Source organism: Phasianus colchicus, chromosome 2 (assembly GCF_987193195.1).
Source record: "Phasianus colchicus chromosome 2, bPhaCol1.hap1.1, whole genome shotgun sequence".
Taxonomy (NCBI): domain Eukaryota; kingdom Metazoa; phylum Chordata; class Aves; order Galliformes; family Phasianidae; genus Phasianus; species Phasianus colchicus.
The window spans coordinates 89,811,834-89,839,012 of record NC_143437.1 but is presented as its reverse complement, the minus strand read 5'-3'; the positions used below and the strand labels follow the sequence as shown (position 1 = coordinate 89,839,012).

The 27,179-nt window shown below is 34.9% G+C and overlaps 1 protein-coding gene across 1 annotated transcript in view; it reads right to left on the bottom strand.

The window, feature by feature from the left end:
- Positions 1-27,179, bottom strand: part of CSMD1 (CUB and Sushi multiple domains 1) — a 1,018,930-nt gene that overhangs the window by 111,338 nt on the left and 880,413 nt on the right. The window contains exons 33-38 of the mRNA XM_031611018.2: positions 27,048-27,143; positions 18,456-18,659; positions 17,223-17,347; positions 16,552-16,648; positions 11,159-11,263; positions 3,062-3,180 (exon numbers count right to left, since the gene is read on the bottom strand). Coding sequence (XP_031466878.1) covers positions 3,062-3,180; positions 11,159-11,263; positions 16,552-16,648; positions 17,223-17,347; positions 18,456-18,659; positions 27,048-27,143 — 746 coding nt within the window. The remainder of the gene's footprint in view (positions 1-3,061; positions 3,181-11,158; positions 11,264-16,551; positions 16,649-17,222; positions 17,348-18,455; positions 18,660-27,047; positions 27,144-27,179) is intronic.

Sequence of the window (27,179 nt, the reverse complement as noted above, 5' to 3'; positions counted from 1 at the left end):
AAATATATTTTGACAATCTCTAAAATGCAAACTGAATCACACTGGAAAAAATGTGTTTGGATGTAAAAATTTGAATTTCATTAAAATTGACAACAAATCTTTTTCTTATAAACATTTTTAATTTAAAGGAAAAGAAGCCATGTAGTTATTGTATCTTTTAGTTACTTTCAAAGTGGATAAGTTCTTGAATAATTTACTTAATTAAATATTTCCTATTTTATTTTATCCTCTCTTCCCATTCTATGATTGCACGTCTTTGCTGGGGGGGAGAGCAGTAATTTAACTACCACGGTCAGGAAAACATAAAATGGACTATAAAAGATCTTCTGAAAAATAAAGTAAAATTATTCCTTTGCTTTCAAGTCTCTTTCCACCAAGAGAACATTCTGATTTCAGCCTTTTAAAGTTCCCTCCTGGGGGGAGCCACTTAATCCTACAGCTAGCAATTACTTTTCTTATGAATCTCCAGGTAGTAGTTTAAGCTCTATGACTTTTCTGGAAGTCTCAATTATAAACTAATCCACACCTGATTGTTATTGCTAGCTGTGAATAAGTTCTCTAAAGACTGAGGATAAATCCATACCTAGAATGGGGGAGAAAAAAAAAACAAAAAAAAACCCACCACCAACAAAAAACAGCTTGCACACAAAAGGATCTGCAAATTTATGCTGATCTACACTCGTTGAATAGCAAACATGCTGTATCTCATAGAACTTACCTTCCATTATTTATGTTTTACTTGGAGACATTTTTACTCATCCTGGCTCAGGAACATACTCTACATAAGTGTCTATGAATTTTACTACAGAAAAGTCCATATAACATACAAATATTCAACATTATTTTGAAAAGGCTCAAAGTCTTTCCTATTTCTTTATTTATGAAGTTAGTTATTGAACGCTCTTTGTTTTACACTTAAAACAAATTAATGAATCTATTTTTTGTAAGTCTGTCAGATTCCAGAGTTAGGATTAAATTTGTATGTGTGTGGAAATACAGTTAAGTCATGTCTAAGTTAATGAACAATACGTAATGAAATTTTAAGGAGGAATTTCATTGTAGAATCCCTGTAGATATAAAAACATGAGTGCAGTTAGGCATATTCAAGGGCTACAGAAAAAACCTGTGTACGTACAAAGGACATCTTGTGAGTGTGATACACACACTAAAACTTAGCATTACCACACAGATCAGTTTCTTATGTACAAATCTCTTCCATAGAAACACATTATTGCTTTTAAATTAATATTATATTCACAAACTCGAGAGTGGTGAGCCTGGAATAGGCTGCCCAGAGAGGTTGTGGATGCCCTGTCCCTGGAGGTGTTCAAGGCCAGACTAGATGGGACCCTGGGCAGCCTGGTCTAGCATTAGGTGGGAAGGTTGGTGGCCCTGCATGTGGCAGGGGGGTTGGAGATTCATGATCCTTGAGGTTCCTTCTAACCCTGGCCATTCTGTAATTCTGTGAACTCAGATTTTTGTACTTGCTTTAAGTAAAAATTGATCCAGAAGATCAAGACATGGCTAACAATGTATATCTTCAAAATGTTTCCCATGCATATTCCTACTATTTCTGAAGTATTCACATTCTAATGTTACCAGTCCACCTCAAGATTTAAGCATTACTATTTTCAGTACAGTCAGAAAATATAATGAGGTTATATCTCAAGGGTCTGCCTATATGTAATACACACAATAAAAAATGGAATCGTTTCCTTTTTCATACTCAGAATGTTTCATAGCTGAAAACGTAAGGAGAGGAGAATATGCAATGATGGACAATACAAATAGGAGTCACCCCCGTCAAATCTAATCAGTGTGAAGTTAGAATATAGAAAGGTTAACAAGAGTATCCAAATAGTGAAGAAAAATGCTTTTTAAAGCAGGCACCTGTCCTAATGCATAATATTAAGGCGAGTCAGCTTTTGGAGACGGGTAACTTTATTTCTAATGTCTAAGGTCAAATTTAAACAGACATTTCAGGTTTTTGGATGGAATAAACTGGATTATATGTAATTTCATCTCAATAGGAATTGGTTAGTATAAGGTAAGTTTCTCACTTTGTTCACTCAGATCACTGGCATCAGCTACACACAGTAATTGGATATTTGCCTATATAAATTTCAGACTTAATGGCTCAAAAGCAGTGGAATGGGTCATGGTGATGATCCATGGTGATGAGGTGCCAAGCAGCTATCCCAGACTACAAAACCAGCAAATATCTGCCAGATCTACCAGCAATACCATCAGACCCTGTGCTTTCACAATAGCATGGAACTGAATAAAAATACCTAAAGAATTCTACATACCTTCTCTACAAATATTCCAAACAGGATTTTTTCTAAAAGTAGACAGAAAGTGTTTACCTTTGTCTTAGTCTAACACATTTTACAATAACATTATATTAATTGTTGCTTAATCAAGTTTATTACAGGCTGATTTCAAGATAGACTATATTGAAATAGAATGTGGAATGTCCTGTCTCTAGGGATTAAAAATCATAAAATGTGCTTAATGCATAAAAAAAAGAACTATGAAAACACCTGTACTAGTGGAAATGTCTGGAGCTGTTCTGTAGCCTTGAGACCAAATAACATTCTTTTACATGCATCTACATCCTTTTTTTTTTTCCCTCCAAAATCACCTTCAAACCATACTGTCATGATACAAACTGTTAATTAGGAATAGTCTTTGGTTTGTGAAAATTGCTGAACTGTGATGCATAAACTAGGACAAAACCATAATAGGAAACAAACAGGATCACAAACTAATAGTACTGATGATCAAATTTCAACACCCATACCTTTGTCCTGGCTGTAGTAATACAGGTGTATCTGTAACGTACTGCCTTTCATTATATACTTAATTCACTGATACTTTAAAATGGAAAGAGGTTAATTGTCTTTAAATGGAAGTCAAAATATAATTTGGAATCAACATTTAATGACAGCCATAGTTTTTGAAAGAACCATAAAATAAAAATACAATTTCAAAGTTTGTAAAAGAAAGAAAAAAAAACAGAAAGAAGGAAACACGGAAAAAAAGAAAAAGAAAGAAATACCTGTAATGTATATCCTGGTTCACATTGAAATGACAAAACATCATTGACCATATATCTATCTCCCGATTTGATCCCATTGCTAGGAATTACTGGTTCTGGACAGGCAGCAAGGCCTACAGCTGAGGAAAGTAAAAACAAAGATTGGAAAAGCATAAATAACTTCACAGGAGCTCTTTGCTGATATTTTCGAATGAACTCTTTCCATGTCATTGGTTTATTTTTATTTATATATATATATATTTATTTTAACAGAACATTAATTAAAAATGTATTTCAACACTAAACTGAAAAATTGTTTAAAACATGGGAATTTTCAGAACTGTCCCGCAAAATACAACTGGCATGACTGAAACACAAATATATACACTATGACTGTACCAATTACTATGTCATGTTGTTTTGAGATATTAAATCTTAGTCTTGTCTTTAACCAGTAAGGTAATTCTAGTATATTAAACACCATACTTTTTTCTTGTGAGGGTAACAGAGAGAGAAAGAATGAATACACTTTATGCATATTCTATCTTTCAAGCAACAGAAGAGAACTAGTGAAATTATCTGGTAGAACATTTTGGAACAATACCTAGAGACAAAGGTCAAGTTTAGTCAACTTTATCTCATCCATTAACTGCAAAGAAGTTCAGACATCTGAAAAAACCAGCAACATCTGACTGAATGCTATGACTAGCTTTTTTATGGAATCCAACCACTTTGGAGACAGAGTGCACCTGACAGTGTTAAGTACAGAAATTACATGATATTTGGCTCTAGTCTGACCTCAAATGTTTCTGAGTGTTGCTTGAGATCATGAAATACTATCTGAGATACTAGTCCTAATGAAAAAACATAATTTTGAGATTATGCAATTTACAGATTTTGATACAAACAAGGTTTTAACTTAATGCAAATTCATGCATCTACATTTCGTTATTGCATAACAAATTTTAAATATGCATATAAGAATTTATTTATTTATTTATTTATTTATTTATTTATTTGCAGTTCAAGGATTAGGTTCATGCACATTCTTTCTATGTCTTGTGCCTTTGAGTCTTCTTACATTTTACTTTTTTTCCAGGACCAAGCAGTAACAGTGGCAAGCCACTGTTAGAGACAGCTATCAAGCTATGACTTTCAGTCTTTATATCAACTGCTGAAAGAATTATCCAACTAAACATTTTCTAATTTGCACATAAATAATTATTTAAGAATTAAAAGTTAAGTACTTTTTAATGCGAGGTCTAATTTAGGAAAATAACTCACTATATAGACGTTCAATAATTTTTACCACAGAATTCACAAATAATAACATTCTACAATACCAGAATCTCTCAACTGATGTTACAATGACTTCACATGGGCAACTAGGGACTTCATAGTCATTATGAACTGTGTTGTTCCACATAGGTATGAGAAAACATCATTACATCAATGGTATTCTTTAGTTGCAGTTTTCTAGTATCATTGCTTTTTTCAATCACTCTGTGTTTCACAGTACCATAAATATATCCACATCTGGAAATTTTCTTTGGATATGGGCACTAAGTAGCTATGATCTGCACCCACACAAACTCCTTTTTTGCTCCAATATTAAGTGAAAGGTATTTTCTAGTTTCAAAAATTACTACAGGATGTATCATTTATTAACTTGAGAATCAGTATACAGACACAACTCAGACAAATCAAGCTACATTTATTAATTTCATTAAATTTCTCACTCTTTAATAAGCAAATAAAGTAAAAAATATGTCGTTAAAACTGACTGTTCTTAAAGAAGTAAGCCCACAACAAATACTATGTCACTAAATTGCTTATAGATAGTGATAATTTAAAGTCTGTGAATAGAAATTTCAGGTCTACTTCCTGTCATCAAAAAATTCATGTGATTGAACTCACCATTCTTTTGTATGATAATTACAGGCCTGCAGTGTAAATATATATCAATAAAATTACTATTGCAGATTTTACTGAGTCACGTAAATAGTTTTGTAACAGTGACTGCATGGCAATGCTAATAATAATATGCTCATTATCTAGCTTTTTCTATCATTAGTTAAATAGCATACAAAAGACTATCTTTAGTTAAATAGACTATGATCAAAAGAAAATCTTCAAAGTCATTTTCTATGCAACTGTTAGATAAGGTAAGACACTGCATATTTTAACAGATTTTCAAAGTTTGTAAAAACTTCCTGCTGTTTGCTTATACTTTATATTATTGTCACTACCCCTTTGATGATATAATTTATAATATAGATTATTCTAATAGTATGTCAAATACCAGTATGCAAAGCGCATTCATAACATATTTTATTTTACGTACATAACATTAAGAAGTAACATTACTTCCTCAAAAGCAAAGAGAGATTTGGAAGCAGAAAAAAATATTCCCAGTTCTTCCAATCATTAAATAATACTAGCCTATAATATATATTTTTGAATAGGTGAACAAAAATATGTTCTGTCTTGTTCTTTTCTGCAAAACAATATTCACTTGGAATAGTTGAATTGAAATTTAATTTAATTTAATTTATCATTCCAGTATTCTGAAAAAATCTATGGTACAAGATGCATAATATTTTCAAACTTACATGAATTTGAAACATTTTGATTGCAACTCATACAAAAATCAAATGAATGTTTGAGAGAAATCAAATTCTAGTATTTGGGAACAAATGAAGGAACTTACACATCCACTGACTCTGAAATGCATTAAACTAGATTGTATGTGAGCAGTCAGTAATAAAGGGAAAACATGTAAAATGTCAAATCCAAGCTATCAAAAAAGGACAAGGATTGCTTAGTGCATTCTTTTCAGAGCTCTGCTTCAGCTATGCAGTACAAGAGAGAGCAACACATCAATGTCAAGAATTATAATCTTCTCCCTGACCTTCTTCCACTTACTGACTGATAAATACTTTCTTGGCCTAAGACAAACATGCCTTACTTCCACAATTATATACATGCCTACAATTACCTCAAATTCTGTTGAAACATCACTGCCATTGCTGGCAGAAAGAAAAACCCTTACTGGCATATCTGACAATGTGATTGCCCATTAGTGTCCATTTCAGAAAGCTGCAAACTGAGCAATACAAGAATTTTTTGACAGCTTGACCGAAAGTCATCAGGGGATTCTTTTCTTGACTTCTTTCCTCCCACCTTACACAGCTAACTGAAACACACTGGTTTTTACTACAATACGAACATTAAGGTGGAGTGAATCCTTTCTATTTTAGTGCTGGTGTGTAGCAAACCCAAGTTGTTCCTCAGAGAACTGCATTCCTCAGACCAGTCTCGAAAATGGATTTATCTCAATGGATTGCTGCATCAGCTTTTACTACACCAAAACTGACTTTAACTGAGAGGTTCAAGCAGCATGCTGCATGAGCAAATATTCAATATTTTCTGATATTTATTATATCATATTTGTTCATATACTAAAGGAAATATTGAAGCTACTACTGATTCAATAAATGAGATTTTAGGACTAAGTTTAAACATCAATGCCCACAAACACAACTGAATGTTTGGATAGTGGATTCCTTTGTTCATTAACATTAAAATGAATTCTATCAAAGAGAAGAAATATTTATTCTTCCTAATGCTGTTAAATACAAGAAATATAATGATGCATTTTGATTGGACTTGTTGGAAGTTGTGAAAATAAATATGTTATTTATCCTATTATAGTTAGTGAGAAAAAGATTTGCATAGGAAAGATTAGCTTAAATGATTAATTCCTGTCTTTCTTACAGTTACCTGTTGTATACCACTTTGTTTCTCATCACAGATGACTGCAACAGGCTTAACATCTACAACCCTTCTGAAATAACAAGAAACAATGCCACACAGTGGCTCTCAATAATACTTACAATTATGTTATAATCAGAATGATTTTTTTCTAAGGCACAGACCAATTCCTTCCCTTAATTTGAATGAGTTTATGTATCTGATCTTCTTAAATGTTCTTACAGTATGAACAAACAAACAAAAAACCTGTAATTGGATGCCCTAGCATACAAAATGGGTAATACCACTCAACTTGGACAACAAACTTGCATTCCAATGCGTAATTTATATACTTACGCCAAACCTAAAAAAATCCTAAGTATGAAGACTCATTTGCTATCTGCAAATGAGGAAGACAAAATTAAGACACCAAACAAAGGAATACAAAGTTCCAAGAAATAAAACAAGACTTATTAAATTATTTAAATTGACTTGAAATATTTAAAATAAGCTTTGAAAAGAGACTGAAGCATTTATTAAGTATTTATGAAGTTTTTAAAAGTTACAATAAAACAGCAGTGTGCAGTGTGGAATAAATGTGATGAAACAACAGCAAATTAATTATATTTTACTAAGTTAAAGCTATTTTCCTTAACACACAAACTTAAATCCACGCATGCTTATTGCATCTACACTGATGAAAATACATTTCTAAAGTAGAAATTTCCTTCCACTGTTTCCAAAATACAAGCATGATATTTAATTTCTATTCCAGATAAATAATTTATGTCCTGAAAAAATAATTTAATAGATGCTTAAGGACATACTCCTCCATTTCTATTGCTCCTTGAAATTTCTTCTGGGATGAAGGGAATGTTTCTAAATGATCCTCCCTCCCAGTGTCTTAATGAAAACTTCTTTCTTATAAATTTCTGGAAATTTGTCCTTCATCTCTCAAACATTATTTTTTCCATATGTCACTCAATTTCCTTTTATTGTGACTGCATGAATTTAACTACAAACTCTATAATAAAGTGAAGAACTGATGAATGGGGACTGCAGTGTTCAAAATCCATTGTTTTTCTGCTGTCCTCAGCAAAGACAAATTGAAAGAAGACAACATAGTGCAGTCTTGCAAAACAGCTACTGCTAACTTACAAAAAGGCCTTTTGCTACCTGTAAAGGTTTGGAATCACCTTGGTACTTTTCAAGGAAATACCCTTGTATTCAAGGCATGCAAAGAATTTGATCAAAGAAGACAAATCCTCAAGCTCTCTTTTATAACTGGATTCCATAACATTTTGTGAGGTACTGGAACAAAAACCAAAAAGCATGTATTCCATCACCCACGTAAGTATCCCGACCAACAGCCTGCATCCTAGAAAGAACAAATCCACCTCTGTCCTCTAAATGAATTAAGTGTAGGCCTCTGGCTTCACAATGGGGCATAATATCATGCAGTTAATTATTTTTTATACATCTGATTTTAAGTGATACAAAATTTCTGAGTGAACGTTTGAATATAAGCTGAATTTAAATGATTGATCACTTTGCTTAGTATTTAGGAGGCTATTTGAAATCCTGCTACAGCTGTTCAGTTTGTCTTATTAAACAGAACAGCCTTAGAAGTAGATACTGTGCTCCCATACTATGACTACTCAGATATTCAAATTTTTGCAACAAGATGAAAGAATGCAACTAACACCTAAATTTTATAGCTGTAGAGCACCTTGTATAAAAACACTCTGAATCTAGTCTTCTTTTTCCATTGGTTTAATAAAAAAAAAAATCTGATGTTCTAATACAGCATTTCATGTTGAAATTTTTTTTCCAGACATCAGACATTTTTGTGCCTTCTTTAGTAAGACAATATATCAAAAAGCAATTCAATCTAAAAGACATTCTTATTCTAAATTTTAAATTGGCTTCTGAACTAAAGCTGTTTATTTTTCTAGAGCTGCTTCGAACAGTACATGACTGAATGATCACAGGCTTCAGAATTCATAAACAAACAATAGCAACAGTTGCACCTTGTTGCACTGAAAAAATATTTTCATGTTCTGCTTCTTGGTCTAAAAAAGGAGACTGTTCAATACAAATCAGTAACTTCTTGCTATGGTGATTTGCTCATTTTCAGTATTCACAGACACACACAGGTATCCAGTTAGCCCTGCAGGGACCATATAACCACACACAAAAGCAAGTTATTATTTCCTGACAGAATGTCAACAGAATAGTTAACTAAGCTCTGAATGTTGAATTTTGTTACCCTGACCTGCACTGAGCTGCATTTCTAAAAAACCCAGCATTTAAATATTAGCACTGCTGAAGTCAGTGGATGCTTTAGCAGTATAAAGTTGTGGAACTGGCAATTAGGAGACTAAAAAAGGATATACTCAAGTGATCTTCAATGCACCCACATACTTTTCACTTTTTAATAAAATACTTTTTTTTTTTTTTTTTTTTTTTTTTTTTTTTTTTTTTTAGGAATCACAGGGATAGTAAAACTCATACAATAAAAGATAAAAAGTTAAGTTCTAAATGTTAACTGTAGATTAACTTTCTAAAATAAAACTTTACAGTGCTAACAAAATTACACAATTACACATTTATTGCTTGATAAATGAAAGACTTGAGCAGAAAAATTCAGTGTGATAGGACAACTTGCATGTCAGATGTGCTGGACAGATATAAGCTTTTCAGGAAAACAGATAGATAGTCTTCTATGTAAAGAAGTTGAAATGTATGGTGCCCATTTGGAATGGTCAATGGATTAGGTGAGAGTTTCTTGGTCAGGGTCAAAAGAAATAAGTACGACATTGTGGTGGGAAAGTCTACTCAACTATCCAATTGGGTTAGCCATTTTAAGTTCAGAAGGTAAAGAAAATATCTACATCAAAGGTTTTAGTTCTTATCTGAGATTTTAATCTGATATAATCTGGAAAAGCATCACAGTAAAAAGCAACAGTGGAAAAAAGCAACTCACAATGTTTTAAGGGATGGAGGTTAACTTCTGTAGGGCACAGTCAGGTAATGCCAACTTTCTCCTATGAGGAAATGTTGAGGGAACTGTGCTTGTTTAGCTTGGATAAGAGAAGGCTCTGGGGAGACCTCATTGTGGCCTTCCAGTACTTGAAAAGTGTGTATAAAAAGGAGGGGAAACAGCTGTTTATGAAAGTGAATAGTGATAGGACAAGGGGGAATGGTTTTAAACTGAGAGAGGAGAGGTTTAGGTTAGATATTAGGAGGAAGTTTTTCACACTCTGTGGTGATGCACTGGAACAGGTTGCCTAAGGAGGTTGTGGATGCCCTATCCCTGGATGCATTCAAGGCCAGGTTGGATGTGGCTCTGGGCAGCCTGGTCTAGCATGACAATGCACAGTTAAGATCCTGTTAAAGTCTGTTAAGATCCTGAAGGGACTGAAGAAGGCAAATAGTTGATTGCAGACCCTAGATTTTATGTGTAGACTGGGAGCTGGTAGGCAGATGACATGGCATCCCAGCCTCAGAAGGTCCTCAAAGGAGTTCAGGGACAGGAAACTGTAAAGGACGTTAAGTACTGTTTCCAGTAGGAGTGGTCCTCATACTCAGGAAAGCAATCAGGGAGCTTACTGCAGAGCTCCTGTGCAAAAAAGCAATATGGAGAGGCAGGGACAGATTGACAGGAATAAAGTTTAGAAGCATTCGCCTGTCACACATCTCAACTGGAGCTGGGATTTACAGGGGACATAACAGCCTCAGACTTCATCATCAGGAACTCCCAAGATTCTCTGTTTAGTGGCAATGGTTAGGGAGCAGAACTAGAAGCAGTGGATGAGGACCAACTCTGAGACTAATTAATACTCAGTCCATAGGACAAGGACCATACAGACTGCATCCAAAGGTGCTGAAAAAATTGCATCAATTTATTGAAAGGAATTTGAAGGAAAGAATAGAACAGGGAATAGCAGGGAAAAAAAGGTGTTATCAGTTTTGTTTTTACAGGTTGGCCAATAGTGAAATTAATAAATTTGTGGCTACCTGTATTTCAGAATAAGATGAAACAAGCGAAAATATGTATATATATTAAAACACACATTTTTAGAATATCATTCTGAATTTCCAGCTTGATTTATTATACACTGCTAATTTTTGAATGCCAATTTCAGTAATTTCAAATATCACCTCCTTTACAATTTTCATTTAATAAATATCACTCATGCCAGGATCATGCTGAGTAGAGGTTGATAATCAGAGAAGGAAGAAAACAAAAACAAAACAAACAACAACAACAAAAAACACCACAAAACAAACAATATAAACACTCTCTTTATCTACACATATACTTTTTTTCCTGAGAAAACTTTAAAGAGCAAGTAGTCTTACTTTTGTATTCCAGGTGGAAACCAGCTGCGGCCACACTAATATCAGAGTGAAAATGTAGATAAAGCTGATTGGAAGTGCTATTTAACAATGCTGGCACAGTTGTACCTGGAAAAATAAAAGTTATGAAATAAACTGTAACATGCTGTTCTATCATAGGCTTTTATTGAAAAGACATAACCAGCCTCATTTTCTTCTCATTATGTGCATGGAAATTTCAAGTCATGATACTAAGTGGCTATGTAAATAAAATCAAACTAGATGCTATCATGTCTAAATGAAACCTTAGTCACTTGGGTAAAAAAAAAAAAAAGAGACAGAAGCAAACAAAAAAAATCCAAAACATCAGTATAGGTTTTGATTACAAGATCAAACTCAACATCCTTTTTTTTTTTTTTCTTTTTTTTTCTTCTTTTTTTTCCCCACATACATAAAGAATATCAGTACAGAATAGAGCAGACAATCTAAATTTTTTGTGTGTCCTCTCCAGATTTTCTTCCCACTATAATATTTCACCACTTATCCTAACTGTGGGTATAAAAGGAAAAGAAGATACAGGTGCAGCACATTTAAGAAAAAGAAAAAAAGCATACAAACTTTAGTTAATTCAAAATAGCAGTAATCAAAATTGTACGTAGCTGAATTCAGTGTGTGTTGTACAAAAAGCTTATCACTAACCTTGGACACATTGTCATTAGCACTGATAAGTGTGACACTACATTTTCTTTGTTTCCATATGACTACTACGTCAATCAAATCATAGTCTAAGTCTCATGCTGGCAAATCTGCTCAGGCTAAGAATTACATCCTTTTTTCAGCATACTCTCAAAAACAGTATTAAATAGCCAATAAACGGTGGTCACATGAAAAATATTTTCATTTCTTATGGGGCATTTACTGTTTCTATAGCAACTGTGAGCAGCCTGAGTATGATCTTGAAATTCACACTTAAAAGAAATAGTAGAAAGAATTATCCTCAAATTTCTACAATATAAACTAAGAAAAGTAAAACCTTTTTGAATCCAAAACTGTATTAAGCAAAATCTTTATATAAATGGTGAACTGTTAAAAAGATGGGTGGTCTTTATACACTATAGCCCTTTAAAGGATGCTTTACTGTCTGACATAGAAGCTCCAAGCATAGAAATTCACAAGCAGTACAGAGCATTCATGTCACACAATACTTACAGTAGGATACAGAAAATAAGGAAACATCTTCTAAAAGAGGAATTTTCATGGTATCCACACAAAATATTTAGCTAAGGTGTTTGCTCAGTAAAGTTGAGGACATCGACTCATAACTGTCTTTTTATTTAACAAAATTAAATAAACTGTGTTCTTCTGTTCCCTTGTAACACCGGCTAAAAAAAAAGACTGCATAACACCAGTCTTTTACTTCCTGTAGTATTCAATAAGAGGAGAAATAGTATTCTATTATGCTGTGAGAAAAAGAAGAAAAAAAAGTAAATGACGCTAAACATTGAACTAAACGTTTTAATTCTCACAATTGCTGTGTTCTATGCCATATCAAACTTAAATTTTATTGCTCACTTGCTACCTTAGGATTTTAGGGGATTTGATAGATAGCACATAGGACATACATTTAGTAAGATGACCAGATACAGTGTCCAAAGTGTGCCATTTGTTTTGGACTTTCTCTATTTTCAACAGAAAGAAACAATGTTTAAAAGACAGAAGAAATTTTGATGAGTAATAGCTGAATAGCACAGTATAGAAAAAAATAGTTCAGTTGGAAAAGGACATTCAAAGAACATCTAGTCCAACTGCCTGGCCTCTTTGCGACTAATCAAATGTTTAAGCATATCAATGAGGGCACTATTCAAATGGCTCTTGAATACAGACAGACATTGGGCACCAAAAAACCCTCAAGGAAGGCCTTTCCAGCATTTGAACACCCTCACTGTAAGTAGTTTTTTCTTAATGCCCAGTCTGACCCTCCTCAGGTGCAGCTTTGTGACATCCCCTCATGCCCCACCATCCGTTTTTAGATGGAGAGCTTGGCACCCCTCTCCTGTGCTTCCCCTCTTCAGGGAGCTGCAGAAGGCAATAAAGTCGTCTCTTGGCATCCTCTTCTCCAGAGTGGACAACCCAAGCATTCTCAGCCTCTCCCCATACAGTCTTCCAGCCCTGTTACCAGCTTTGGTGCCCTCCTCTTGGTGATTTCAAGGACTTTAACATCCTTTATCCATGTTGCAGAGCCCAGAACTGCACACAGTAACCAAAGGGAGACTTCATCAATGCTAAATAAAATGGGAGAATAATTTATTTGACCACTTGGCTATGCTGTGTTTAATGTACCTCAAAATGCAGTTTGCTTTCTTGGCTGCCAGGCTACACTGCTGAGTTCTACTGAGACTGGCTATTGACAAGCATCCCTAGGACCCTTTCTCCCTTAATCCAATCACTTGTCTGCCTTCTGCACCTGTATCTGGCAACACTGTTCCAGATGCAGTACCTGTCAATTCCCTTTATTGAACTTTATGCCATTGCTAATCACCCTGTGCTCTAATCTATCTAGATCACTTGCAAAATCTCAGAATCACAGAATCATAGGGATTGGAAGAGATGTCTAGAAATCCTCTTGTCCACCCGTCCTGCTAAGGCAGGATCTTCTACAGTAGGCCGCAGAGGAAAGCATCCTGGTGAGTTTTGAATATCTTCAAAGAATGAGAGACCACAAACTTTCTAGGCAGCTTGTTTCTATGTTCTGTCACCTTCAAAGTGAAGAAGTTCTTTCTCATGCTCAGATGGATTCCAGTTTGGGCCCATTGCCCCTTGTCCTGTTACTGGGCACCACCAAAAATAGCCCCATTGACTTAATACCCAGCCTTTTGGTATTTATAAGCACTGATAAGATCTGCTCTCAATCTCCACTAGGCTAAATGGTCTTTGGTCTTTCAGCCTTTCCTCGTATGAGGTGACGCTCCAGACCCCTAACCATCTTTGTGGCTCTTCACTGGACTATCTTCAGCAGCTGCCTGTCTTTCTTGAACCAGGAAGTCCAGAACAGGTCACAATGCTCTTGTTCCTCATCTTTCCTGGGAGTCAATGGCAACAGGAAGTATCATCAGGAAACACACTAAGGATGCTGCTCCTGCATCCAGAGTGTTGAAAAGAAAATTGAACAGGACTGGCCCTAGATTTGAGCCTTGGAGAACATCACTAGTGACAGCCAACCAGGCAGATGTAGCTCCCATTCACTACAGTTATTTGAGACTGTAATATCTTTTGATAACTGCAGGATGAGGGGAAATGGTTTTAAGTTGAGGGAGGGGAGATTTAGGTTGGACGTCAGGGGGAAGTTCTTTACAGAGAGAGTGATGAGGTACTGGAACAGGCTGCCCAGAGAGGATGTGGATGCCCTGTCCCTGGAGGTGTTCAAGGCCAGATTAGATGGGGCCCTGGGCAGCCTGGTCTAACATTAGGTGGAAAGGTTGGTGGCCCTGCATGTGGCAGGGGCGTTGGAGATTCATAATCCTTGAGGTCCCTTCCAACCCTGGCAATTCTGTGATTCTGAGACACTATTACTTCAAAGTCTTCCCTGATTAGATATACATCTGTACATTTTCAATGCATATTTTGAAGACACATGAATTTTAGAGACTAAATCAGCACAATCTTTAAACAACGGTGCTCTACAAGATTGACTGAGACAGATATGGTGCCTGCTGAGTTTTACTAGTTATGATATTGTATCACATTACTGGCACAATTTTGAGAACAGCAGATTTTATCCTAAGTTAATATATTCTTTATTACTCTACTCCTATACTACACATTTCTATTATTTCAATTAAGTCTTATGTTCATGACATGAAAAATAGAAATCTACAGTAGAGCTCTGCTACTCCATCTCCATATTTCCTATTTTCCCAGAAATCAGGAAAGCTTTTAAGTTAAATCAAGATGATACCCTTTTACTGTAGAATAAGAAATCATTTTGAGGCTTAAGTGCTGTTAAATAGGATGTTGCTAAATGGATCATTTAATCAGCTTTTTATCTACTATGTCAAAAGTATTTGCTGTACATTTCAATTGACAAAGAATGGTTATATTTCATAATCTCTTTGTTTCTTATTTAAAATTTGATATACAACATAATTATTAATCTTCGATACAACGGCTGCTTCAAAAGTAATACCTTCTGTTTTGTTACACTGGCCCACAACATCAGAGGCAGATGGTGGATTGGCAGTAGAAATTAAAACTTCCCACCAATATTTTGTTAAATTTTGTTGCTGCGTGGCAGCTGAGTAGCGGTCTGGCAAAATGGTGTCTAACATGGAAGTACATATGAAGAGAAGGTTTGTAACCAAATTCCTCCATGTGGAAAAAATGGCACCCAATGACATTCACTTATGCTTGCTGAATGTTTATGGAGACCAAACAGTGAAGGTGAGCACAGTGAGGCAGTGGGTGATGCTTTTCAGTAGCGGCGACAGCAATTTGAAAGACAAGCCACATTCCAAATGATCATGCAGATTTTTACAAGCACAGCATGCAGGCTCTTGTTCACTGGTGCTGAAAATGCATAGCTAATGGTAGTGACTGTGCTGAAAAATAGCTTTTTGTAGCTAAGAATTTTCTCTATCAAATCCTGTTGTGCTGTTTGTATCTGTTGTAGTTTCCATAGAAATAAATAGGAGACATCACTTTCAGAACAACCTATGTAAAAAAATATTTAAATATGTAGACTTTAATACATGACACTTTATTACGTAAATTTTGGAATGGAACATTAAATTGTTCAACTAAATACCCAAATAAATATATTGTGTTTATTTATTTGATCATTAATCTGCATACATTTTTTTTTTTTTTTTTTTTTTTTTTGCTTGGATTGCCTTGGTTTATAGAATAAACTCTTTCTTTCTATAAAAACGGAATAAAATCATATGTGTCTAATGTACTTGTGAAACAAGAAATGACATGGTTTCCTATGTCCCAATCACATTGATTTGTTTTGTAGTTTGTTTGTTGTTTTTTTTTTAAGTCCAGTGAGTTTGGATAAATTGTGAATACTTCATCTTTTTCTTCAGAAAGGACAGCTAAACTGAATAAGCTAAGTCAAAGTTATCCTTGAACAGGAGATACGGATTAAATAAAACACATTTTTTCAAAGTTGCTGTCAACTAAATCTCACTAATAAAAGCTAAACAATTTAGCATATTTGTTTCTGAAAATCTCTCTTTCAAGACTGATACAAATTTGCAACACCTGAACAGCACTCCTCCTTACAGTGAGTTTCATAATATCATAAAATATGCCATATAAATGTGTACATGTGTGAACAGGCTTCTTGGGTAAACAGGAGATCCAATGACGGCATCACATGCACCTACAGTCTATATGTTCAGATCAAAGCATATCCTTACCTGAAAAACTCCCAAGACGTGGTGCTGTCATATCTCCACCATCATATATTTCAAGAGAGTCCCAATTATGTTCAGTGGCAAAGCTGATGACTTGGATCTGCAAAATGCCACCACAAAACTTTTTAAACAAGCAAGTCTTGTGTATATTTAAATGTTCTAGAAACAGCAAAATGAAATAAATATAACTAAAGAGGTCCTAACAGTAATAATAAAAAGTAAACCAAACATTAACTGTTACTTTTTAAGTTGATTTAACTTTTAGAAAATGTGAATATGACGCTAGGTGACAGGATGATTTTGCACATATGTTGTATGATTTTAAATAATTACTCAAAGTGCAAATGAGAAGATAATGAAGACCTCACAAGTGCTTTAGTAATATTCTAGCAGACAAAAAGGGTTGGCATTCTCATATTACATCAAAGAGTTTGTATTCAGTATTTTGCACAGTTGAAGCAAAAAAAAACCTGCTTGTTAACTATTTCTCATGCCGTCTGTAAACAATAAAGCTAAGCAAAGAACAATGAGAAAAACAGCACAAATATTTAATGCAACCCCAAAAAGATGCATCTGGTAACTGTTTTCTGACACCTATAAAGAAATAAACATTTATTTCTTAAACTGAAATACAAATAACTTAATATTCCATGCTTGACAGAATATAGACTTGCCTGAATACCTGATCCCTCAGTCACTATGATTTTCCACACACAGTTCAAGCTGTTACCATAGGGTTCAGGGTAACCTGGTGATAGAATAGTACCTCTCCGTTCAGTAAAATTCCCACTACATGGCACTGAAAGAAAGCATTATTATGAATAATTACAAAACCTTAGCTATTTCAGAGAAAAGTAATAATAATTGTATTAATAAGTTATCATAATCCTCTTTCTTATTATAAATTCATAAACATAAAATAACAAGATGAACTCAGAAAGTAATGTTATCTAAATCATTAACAATATGCAGTACTCAGATACATTCTGTACGAATAAGCCATTCCAAAGTGAACTTCATTTTGAAAAAGCTTAGAAAAACATAGCAGCTCAACTTAGTCATGTCTTACCAGCAGATAACAACAAATAACTATTAAATCATAACATTAAACCCAATCTTGATTCACAGAAATCCTGTGAACTTACCTACAGTTTAGGGTAGTTTTAACACTGTACCTAGCTGGTAAAATGGTGTGGTATATTATGTATATTTTTAGCATATACGGAATTGCTTCTCTATAGTTCAGGAAAACAGAATAAGCTAAGCAAAAACAGAATACACAGAAAACAGGATGCCTACATTTATTTTTAGAACACTCCAATTAATTGAATGGTAGATTCCTATGAATATTATTGAGCTTTAGATACGTATCCAAGGAAGGGTGAAGAAAATCTTTCAACATTTACAAGGAAAACAAAGTGTCAAATATCCAATATCCCATTGGAGGCCTGTTGATAAACTAGAAAATTAGCTAAACTTAACAGAGATGTCATTTTTCATTGTATATTATGTTTCACTTGAAAAAAAAAATATATATATATAACCATTCTACGTGTGATAGAAACATACGACAAATACTGAATAATAAAAAAGGTTAAGACACTTTTGGAGAATTAAAACCTGCCCTGTATTTCAAGCTGTGGATGAGTCATGAAAATAATGAATGTTCAAGAAAACTTGTATCTCACTTGTTCATATAAGTCATTATATGAAACACTATACTGCCTACCAGCCAGCTGGTTCTCAATTACTTTTTGATATGGAACACTGCTCTTTTAAATTGGGCATGACTGATATTAATCGAAGGAGAGTGAATGTCTGTTAAATACTATTTTCTGATGTAGTTCCTGAATTCTAATTCAAAGACATACATGACAAAACAGAGGATTTTAAATGTAATTACCTACCTACACAGCTTGGTACCGTGTCATTCCACTGAGCTAAGGCATTAGGTACAGAATGGCATCGGATAGCTTTTGAGCCTTGCAGCAAATATCCAGGACTACATTCAAAACGAACAACAGAACCTGCTGAAAATTCAGAGCCAATTCTCCTTCCATACCTAGGCTCTGGAACCGAGCTACACTGTGTATCACTCGTGCGCGGAACGGCTGCATCAAAAGAGAAAGAAAAATGCCATGAAGTCAAATGACAATCATCATCTAAAACACAAAGAGATTATTAAATATGCATATTGCTTCTTGTTGGAAGTAGTGAAGTTCTATTTGTTCCTTTTGTTTGCTTTGTTAATGTCATATCAAACCCTGGCCTAATATTTTCATGTCCGTTATCCAAATTTGGGTTTCTTTAGGTTGGAAAAGAGAAGCCTGGGGAGACCTCATTGCAGCCTTCTGTTCTTGAAAGGAGCTCACAAACATGAGGGGGATTGACTTTTTACATGGCCTAATAGTGATTGGACAAGAGAAGGTATTTAGATTTAATATTAGGAAGAAATGTTTTATTTGGAGGTTGGAGTGATGCTGGAACACATATTCCAGAGAGGTTGTGGATACCCCATCTCTGCAGGCATTCAGGGTTTTGGGCAAATGTGGCCCTGGGCAGCCTATAGAGGGGAGTTGGAACTAGATGATCTTTAAGGTACCCTCCAACTTAAACTGTTCTATGATTCTATAAACTTGGGCTGTGACAGCCACATGATGAGAGCACTTCATCACATGTAAGTGCTGTCAGCTCAGAAGGCAAGAGATGTAGAAATTAAAACCTCCAGTATATCAACGGATATTTCATTTGCCTTCTTCACTTACAGGACACTGATACCTATCACCTAATTTATTTATAAATATGGAAACTTTAGCTTCTCATTAGAAGCCAGGAGAAATATTATACTATATCAGATATGAAAACCATGCAATATTAAATCATTATTTGATTTGTCATATTGGACAACATTCCGGTTACAAACCTTATAGTAATTACTATTAGAAATAATTCCTGAGAATTCACAAACCTGTTGTGATGCTTGAACAGTTAAAACTTGTAAACATTTGAAGAACAAAATAATAAAATTAATTAGAAACTCATGCTGGTTATTTATTTATTTATTTCCCCTTTAGCTTGCTTATTTATAACTATTTCCTTACAGCAAGCATTTTTTGTAATTCTTGACTCTTGGCACTGTGTATGCGTTTGTGTACTAAACTTGTTCTCTCTACTTTTGATTTTGTAGTTAGCCAAGAGCTGCTACAATTTAAAAAAAAAAAGAAAGAAAAAAAAAGTATTTACAGAAAAATTATAATTGTGTAATATCATATCTAGACTTTGATAAAATGAATGTACATAAAAATAATCTCATTAATAATAACACAAATATGTATTCTGAGTGAGTGACATCTTCAGAAGCCTTGTTTGATCAGTTTAGTATTGCCAAGAATTAATTTCAGGGAATCATCACCAAAGTTGGAAAAGATCTTCAAGATCATCTAGTCCAACAGTCCACCTACCACTTACATTCCCCCACTAAACTATGTCCTTCAGTACAACTTCTAAATATTTCTTGAACACCTCCAGGGTTGGTAACTCAACTACCTCCCTGAGAAGCCCATTCCAGCACCTGATCTCCCTTTTGGAGAAGAAATTTTTCCTAACATCCAACCTGCATCTCTCCTGGCACAATGTTCCCTCTAGCCCTATTGCTAGTCATGTGGGAAAAGAGACAAACCTTCACTTCACAACAGTCTCCTTTCATGTATTGCAGAGAGCAATAAGGTCTCCCCTGATATTAATCCTTTTCTCCAGACTGAACAATCCCAGCTCCCTCAGCCATTCATAAGGCTTGTGCTCAAGACCCCTCACCAGCTTCGTTGCTCACTGTGTCTAGATAGTAATATGTATAAAAAGTTTTAAATAGGGCTTAGACTTCAATCCTAGCAGTATTTCTAATTTACTAATCTATTTTAAAAATAGCATAAACAGAATCATTTTATTTTACATACTTAAATGTATCTATTTTTGCTGGCCTTTAACTGAAGAACAATATTCCTTTCTATTCATTAACAAAAGATACTGTTATCTTTTCAGCTACCCTGGCCACTAAGTAACAGACAAGATATGTGGAACCTATAAATACTTATTTTCATATTGTCTTTTTTTCTTGCTCTGTCATTTATTCTAATCAGAATAATAATTATTGAAGTGTAATAATTTCAAGTACTGGTATCTTCTCAGAAAATTAACATTTATTTTCAACTTGGACATAGAACATCAATTGAAATCAATCCTATCTTAAATCTAGAATGGAACATGTAACATTTCAGTAGAACATTGGCAGTTCTTGCATTTATCCAACATGACTTTGTATCAGTTTTCCACATTTCCACTGAGAAAAACAGTTAAATTTACACAGGTTCTAGTAAGTGCAGATAAAAGCTTTTTAAAAGATCATTTCAATATAATTGGTCTTAGTAATAGTAACAGTAAAACAGTACAATACATGTTCTCTTTATTAATATGCAACAGGATGATTTGTAAGGCAAGGTCATACAGAAACAGTATTTTTATTTTTATCTAAATCAATAGACTAGATGACTGCAGCAGATTTTTATCTTGAAAGCCTAAGTTATGAGATTCTCCAAGACTGAAAAAATGGGCAGAGGTGGAACCTGCTGGAATGATGATTACACAATAGGCTACTGCAGAACTAAAGCAAATACATTTTTCAAGTCTTGAAAATGTCTAAATACTTTAACCAGCATAAACAAATCACTTTTCCCTTCAGTAGTTTTTAATATTCTGACTGTTTAAATCAATGGAATATTGTGATTGATGTTTTAACAGGACCCAAATATCTTGAAAACTGAGTATCAAGAAACTTGGTTGTGCATACAGTTCTAAGTTCTACAGTTCTAAGAAGCAAGGAGCTGTTATGCACTTGTGAAAGAATAATGAAACTGTAGCTTAAGGATTTTTACATCACTGTTCTTTTTCCTGATCATGACCTGGAGACCAATTACAGCCTGGCAGGTCAATTCAACTGACCCAGCCTGATCTTTTTAGTTCTTTTATCTTCTCTATCAGATGGTCTACTGGGAAAGCACAATTTTATTAAAACTTTTTTTTTTTTTTTTTTAAGTATATAATGACTCCACAGTTGACTAGGTGATGAAATTTATGTTTCATATAAATTTAACATACAAATGTTGCATTTACCACACAATTAGGAATGGATATCTCTCTCTGAGACTGCACCAAGAGAATTTGCTCAAGACATACCATTCCCAATCATGCCATGAATAAACAAGTTTTCCTTCAAGAAATTTCTACTTAACTGAATTTATTACCAGTTAACACAAACCTCTGACCACTGATTCAAGTGTTCAGGAAAAGGAGGACACAAAAAGTCAACTAGTCACTTAAGTGGACAGTTTTCCCTCCTTCTCCCCAGGTTAAACTTCAATCAAATGCCTACCATCCTCCTTCCTTACAGTCATCCTAGTTTCTCCACTGAGGTGAAAAGCAGTTGTAAGAGATTATTCTTTTACATCATTGCCTCAAAACTTGCTGAGGACACAGATGAACAAGTTCAGGCAAGTCCTGGGCAAAGGTTGTGAAATCCTTTGTCTGAGGGGCACAGATGGACAAGGCCAGGGGCAATGAGAGAGAGATAAGCTGCAGCTTAATGGCCATGAAGTGGACTTTTGTGTGGGCTTATCTTGAAGAAGATGGCCATCTCAGGGGGTACTCACATGACTCTTGCTCAAGCACCAGGGATGTCATGTAGGCAGTAAAAGAAAAAGGATAAAATGGGGACCTACAATCATGAGGTGAGCCTTTCTGGCAACAGATTCCTCATGAAGAACAGAGGTTTCTGCCATGAAGAAGCCTCATGGCCTGCCTCTCTCCCTCCTGGACTTGCTCTGCGTTCTACCACGATGCTGAAGAAGAACAAAGGTGTCTGCCATCAGATTCCTCACTACGGAATTCCTGCATGCTGACGGACTCTCCTGGGCCTACTACCTGAGTCCTGCTGCTTCCTCCTGGATTGGCTCTGCGACTACTCTCCTGCTACCTGCTTGCTGCCCAAGGCCAGCCACGTTGCTGCTCTCGCCCCCTGCTGCTTTTGCCTCGGACCTTCGAAGTGGTGTGCAACGGGACCGCTGCTGGATCCTGGTGGTGACTATCCCCGCTTTACACAATTCTTGCTTCTTTCCTATCTTTTCTATTGCCCTCCTTCCCTTCCTGTCTCCCTGATTAGGATTTATAATAAACTGGTTGGACTAACATATGAACCGTTGTTTCTTAATCTCACGCCAGGCATACAGAGATTAAAAGAACCTCATCTCCCTCCTATAAATTGGAGCGAGACAGCAGTACAGGATGTTGAAGTCATGTGTTCTTTTCTCTTGCTTTTCCTTTGCTGCATTTTGCTTATGTTCTCACTTGTGAGAACACTTCAGGTGTTCCTGTCACTTTTTTCTTAGCATGGCCATACTTTGTCACAAACATTACTCCACTGCACAGTAAGTCTTCCACAGGACAACAAATCCCCAGAAATATTTTCAACCCATTGTGAGACAGGCTACAGTATCTTTAGAGATGCAGCTCATATGGCATGGAGTGCCTACTTCCTAGCAACCTCTCCATCAGTGTCTCCAGCCTTAAGGTGTTGTTACTGTCTTAAATATCTGTGTGCTTAGGCATGACATGCTACTCTTAGTGGTGGAAGTTTGGCATAGTTGTTTAAGCTAGTTTCAGAGGAAGTTGTATCTGAGCATCACATAATAGCTCATGACGTCCTTCCACAAAGGTCTGCTAAGTAAAATTTTAGCATGCCATTTGTCTCCCCCTTATGTGTCATCCTTAAAGGGCTATAATGTTCTGACTCTCTCTCAGCATCATTCCTAGAGTACTTTTCAGTCACAACAGTGAAATGTAATATAAGCCAGACATATCTTCCTAGAATTGAGTTTTGATTTAATTATAGATATATATTATTATAGATAATAAACAATAAATAATAAAGAAGATAAGAAACCTGTGGCAAAATGCAATACAGTTTCAGATATCCTTAAAACACACTGTAAACCAGAACAAAATACTTTGTGGCAATCCCTGAGGCAACTCCAACAGTCATAACTCTGTTCCTCAATTACACGCAGCAGTAAGTATGTGGGTAAGTATTTTATTCTTGTCACAGATGAGGTCAATTTAATTGTTAAAGTTATATCCCTATTTTATTCTTCTTCCCCTTCATCTTTCCCCCATAGTTCTTCATTATTCTAGTACGTAAGTTTTCTTACTAGCTTTCCTTTAATATCTCTATTGACCTCATAAACTAGTTCACGTAACTGTATAGTGGAGCAAGTAAAAGAGATAAGGATTAAAAAAAAAAAAAAACAACACATTAGTGACAGCATAGGTAGAAAGTTCATTACCTTGCTTTACAGGGAAACAACCCTCATTATTTCTGCAGCACAAACTATATAAAAATATGTACTACTGTTTCTCAGATTACATTGCAACAGAAAAACAAGCATAATATCAGGCACCCACTTCCTTGTGCCTCCTCCAAAATAATCCATTCGTCTTAAATGGATTGTTCTTTGTATCACATTTCCACATACACAACCCTAATATTATGAAAGAAGGGGTATTCAGGCTGATATTACTGACACTCTTTACCTGTTTTGTGAAAGACCAGAAAATATGGTCATCTGAGAAAAAGAACTGCATGAGCCAATGAGATATACAACTAAAAAGAAGTTTTTGAGAAAGTGGCATTGCAAAAGCCATTAAATCTGAATTAAATCTCATCTGTTGCTAGCTCAAAACAGAATGTGAAATAATTCAAGATATAATGTTTCTCCCTCTAGCCTTCCTTCTATCTTTTGCCTATAGCACTGGCAACACAGACTTTTCAAGCTCCATCATCAGACATTCTTTTTTCTACAGTAATTACCCTCCATCTTTTAGTAAATGTTTCATGCTACTGTGAAACAAAATTGAAATCAGCCCAGTGGAAATGTGAGAAGGGAAGAAGGTCAACCTGAAACAGAGGGTGATAAATAAAGTGACTGACTTTGCAGACCAGATTATTCTGTTCAGTGTGAGAGTGGATGTCATTCTCTGGAGCATTTAAAATGCTAGGAATCAGGCAGTAGTGGAAATGTGATCATGCACTTCGAAAGAAGAGAAAACAACCCTTGGAATGAGATTTTATTAAAAATCACTAAGTCATTATTTTATTAAATATCATTAACTCATTGAGCAATATATATGTGTGTGCATTAAATAAAGTGAAGCTATCATTCAAAACACGTACAAAACATGGATATTCAAATAACTCATAATTTTCTTGAGATAGAGCAGCTTTACATGACTTATTTTCTGACACTGAAGAGAATATTTCTTTTGTTATGTCTTTTGTTAAAATCTATTTCTTCGAGTTATTAAAAATAAGTGCAGTCCAAGTGACTGAAATGAGGCATACCATTATGCTCAACAGGAAACTTATTGTTCTACAGCAATATGCATGTAATTTCAGACAAATTAACTCAAACTAGAAGTGACAAAATATGTTGAAGCACAGTTGTATTGTTTCAACAAAATTATGCCATATGTACCTACCCAGAGCTCAGATTTTCATAAGTACCTCACTACATTTTATTTTTATTCATGTCATGAGAAAACTGAAATGGACAGTACTTCTAGGGGATAACTATTTAGGTGAATGTAACAAATTTTCTCACAACAGCGTAAGCTCTGAGACTTTGCTTAGTGTCTGTGCCCTGTCAGCATAAACCAAAACCAAAATGTTATAATTTCTCTTGTTTTTGCTAGAAAATGAACCTTTTTTAATACTGTAACTAAAATTGGGTGGGACAACTTTTTGCAGGGACAAAAATCAAGTACAAATGCATGCAATTTATATTCTGTTTTTAGTTAACTGTTTTATTTAGTCTTTGATAACCACATATCTTTTCATCCTAACCGCAGGACCTATTTTCAGTGTCTATTATAATAAAATCTGACTATAAAACAGAAATTGTTGGAAAAAATCAATGTTGTGTGGCAAATTCACTGGTTGTATTTTTAAGTATTTATTAAACTCTAAAGTGCAATTAACATTGCTAGGTCACATTTCCAGTGCTCATTTCATACACTACTCAGTGGCATGTTTTCAATTTCTCTTGTTAACATAGACAAACAAGTGCCCCATCAGGAGCACAGCAATCTAGTTACTTACATCTAACACAATACTGTTGGAAGATGTATATAAATATAATATGTCGTTATGTTTTGATGAAAAAAGTTATATGGTCTTGTCCCTACTAATTTTAGTCAGGTAAAATACTAACTAGATTTAGTAGGTACTTCTAGTAGACAAATAAGTAACTACAACCTGGCTCGCCACTCACAAATGAAGGTAAGCTGTTTATATACATGGATATAGATGGCTGTATAGATGGATATACTGTAGGCTGTAAGGACCACACAAGATGAAGGTAAGAAATTAGTAGAAGGTTGTAATTTAAGTGAGCAGACTTTTGCATATTCAATAATTGAGTATGCAAACTTTCCTCAAAATACTGGAGATAGTTTTAGAGAGATAAGAGAGGCTAGAAACAAATGATCCCACTGAGAGGGAAGAGTGGGAATTAATTAAAAAAAAATCAGTGGAACTTTCCAAACTATTTAAACACAAAAAAAATGAGCACACCAAAAACGGAAGCAAGGACTGGCAATAAATCAGGAATACTTATGTTATTTTAACTATAAAAGGAAGAATTTCCCCAATTACTCACAGAGCATATCAAGAAGCAATGAAAATCTTAAAACTACACTGAAACTCTCCTATATACTAGGTCTGTGTGACAAAAAAAAAAAAAAGAAAAAGCATACAGCTGTGCAGAAATATTTTTATATTATCCCCTTGAAATGAACGTAGTCATTAAATACACAGAGACAAATTTTGGCCATGCTGTAACCTGTATACATTCAATAATCAGTTTAATTACAGCATTTCTCAGATACTTAGTGGAAAGAAAAAAAAAGGAAAATCAAAGCTCAGGGGGAGAAAAAGCCGACAAGGGACATTAGAGGAAATGTCTACAGGTCAGCAGGTCAGGCATGCTAATATTTCCTTAAGTTGATACTTAAGGAAGGAGGGTTGAACAGCTTAGTGATAAATGATACAGAAAAGATTTAAGTATTAAATGCCTTTTTTGCCTTGTCTTCAGAGTTCATATCATGTACTACGTAGTCTGACATGACAATCAGCAGTTAATGGACCAATAGACCATGGAACCCTGAGAAAGTCTGGACCATACTCAAATCCATGATAACAGAGAGGATTAATCAAGGGTGGCTGCCATTATGAAGCCAATCTACTCTTACTGGTTCAGAAAAAGTTCCCGATGTCTGGAAAAAGGTTAAGACTACACTTTTATTCAAATAAATAATTAAGATCTAAGAAGTTTTCAGAATTATACACTTTGAAAGACTTGTACCAGTATCTTCCACCAAAAGAAGACATGCATTACCTTGGTAAACAAAATGGAACCCCCTTGCTGATGCCCCACTCTTAGCACTGAATCGCAAAAGAATTTGATTAGATGTTGCCAAAGGCAATGTCTCTCCTATAAAGGGAAACAAAACAAATTAAACAGGCAAAT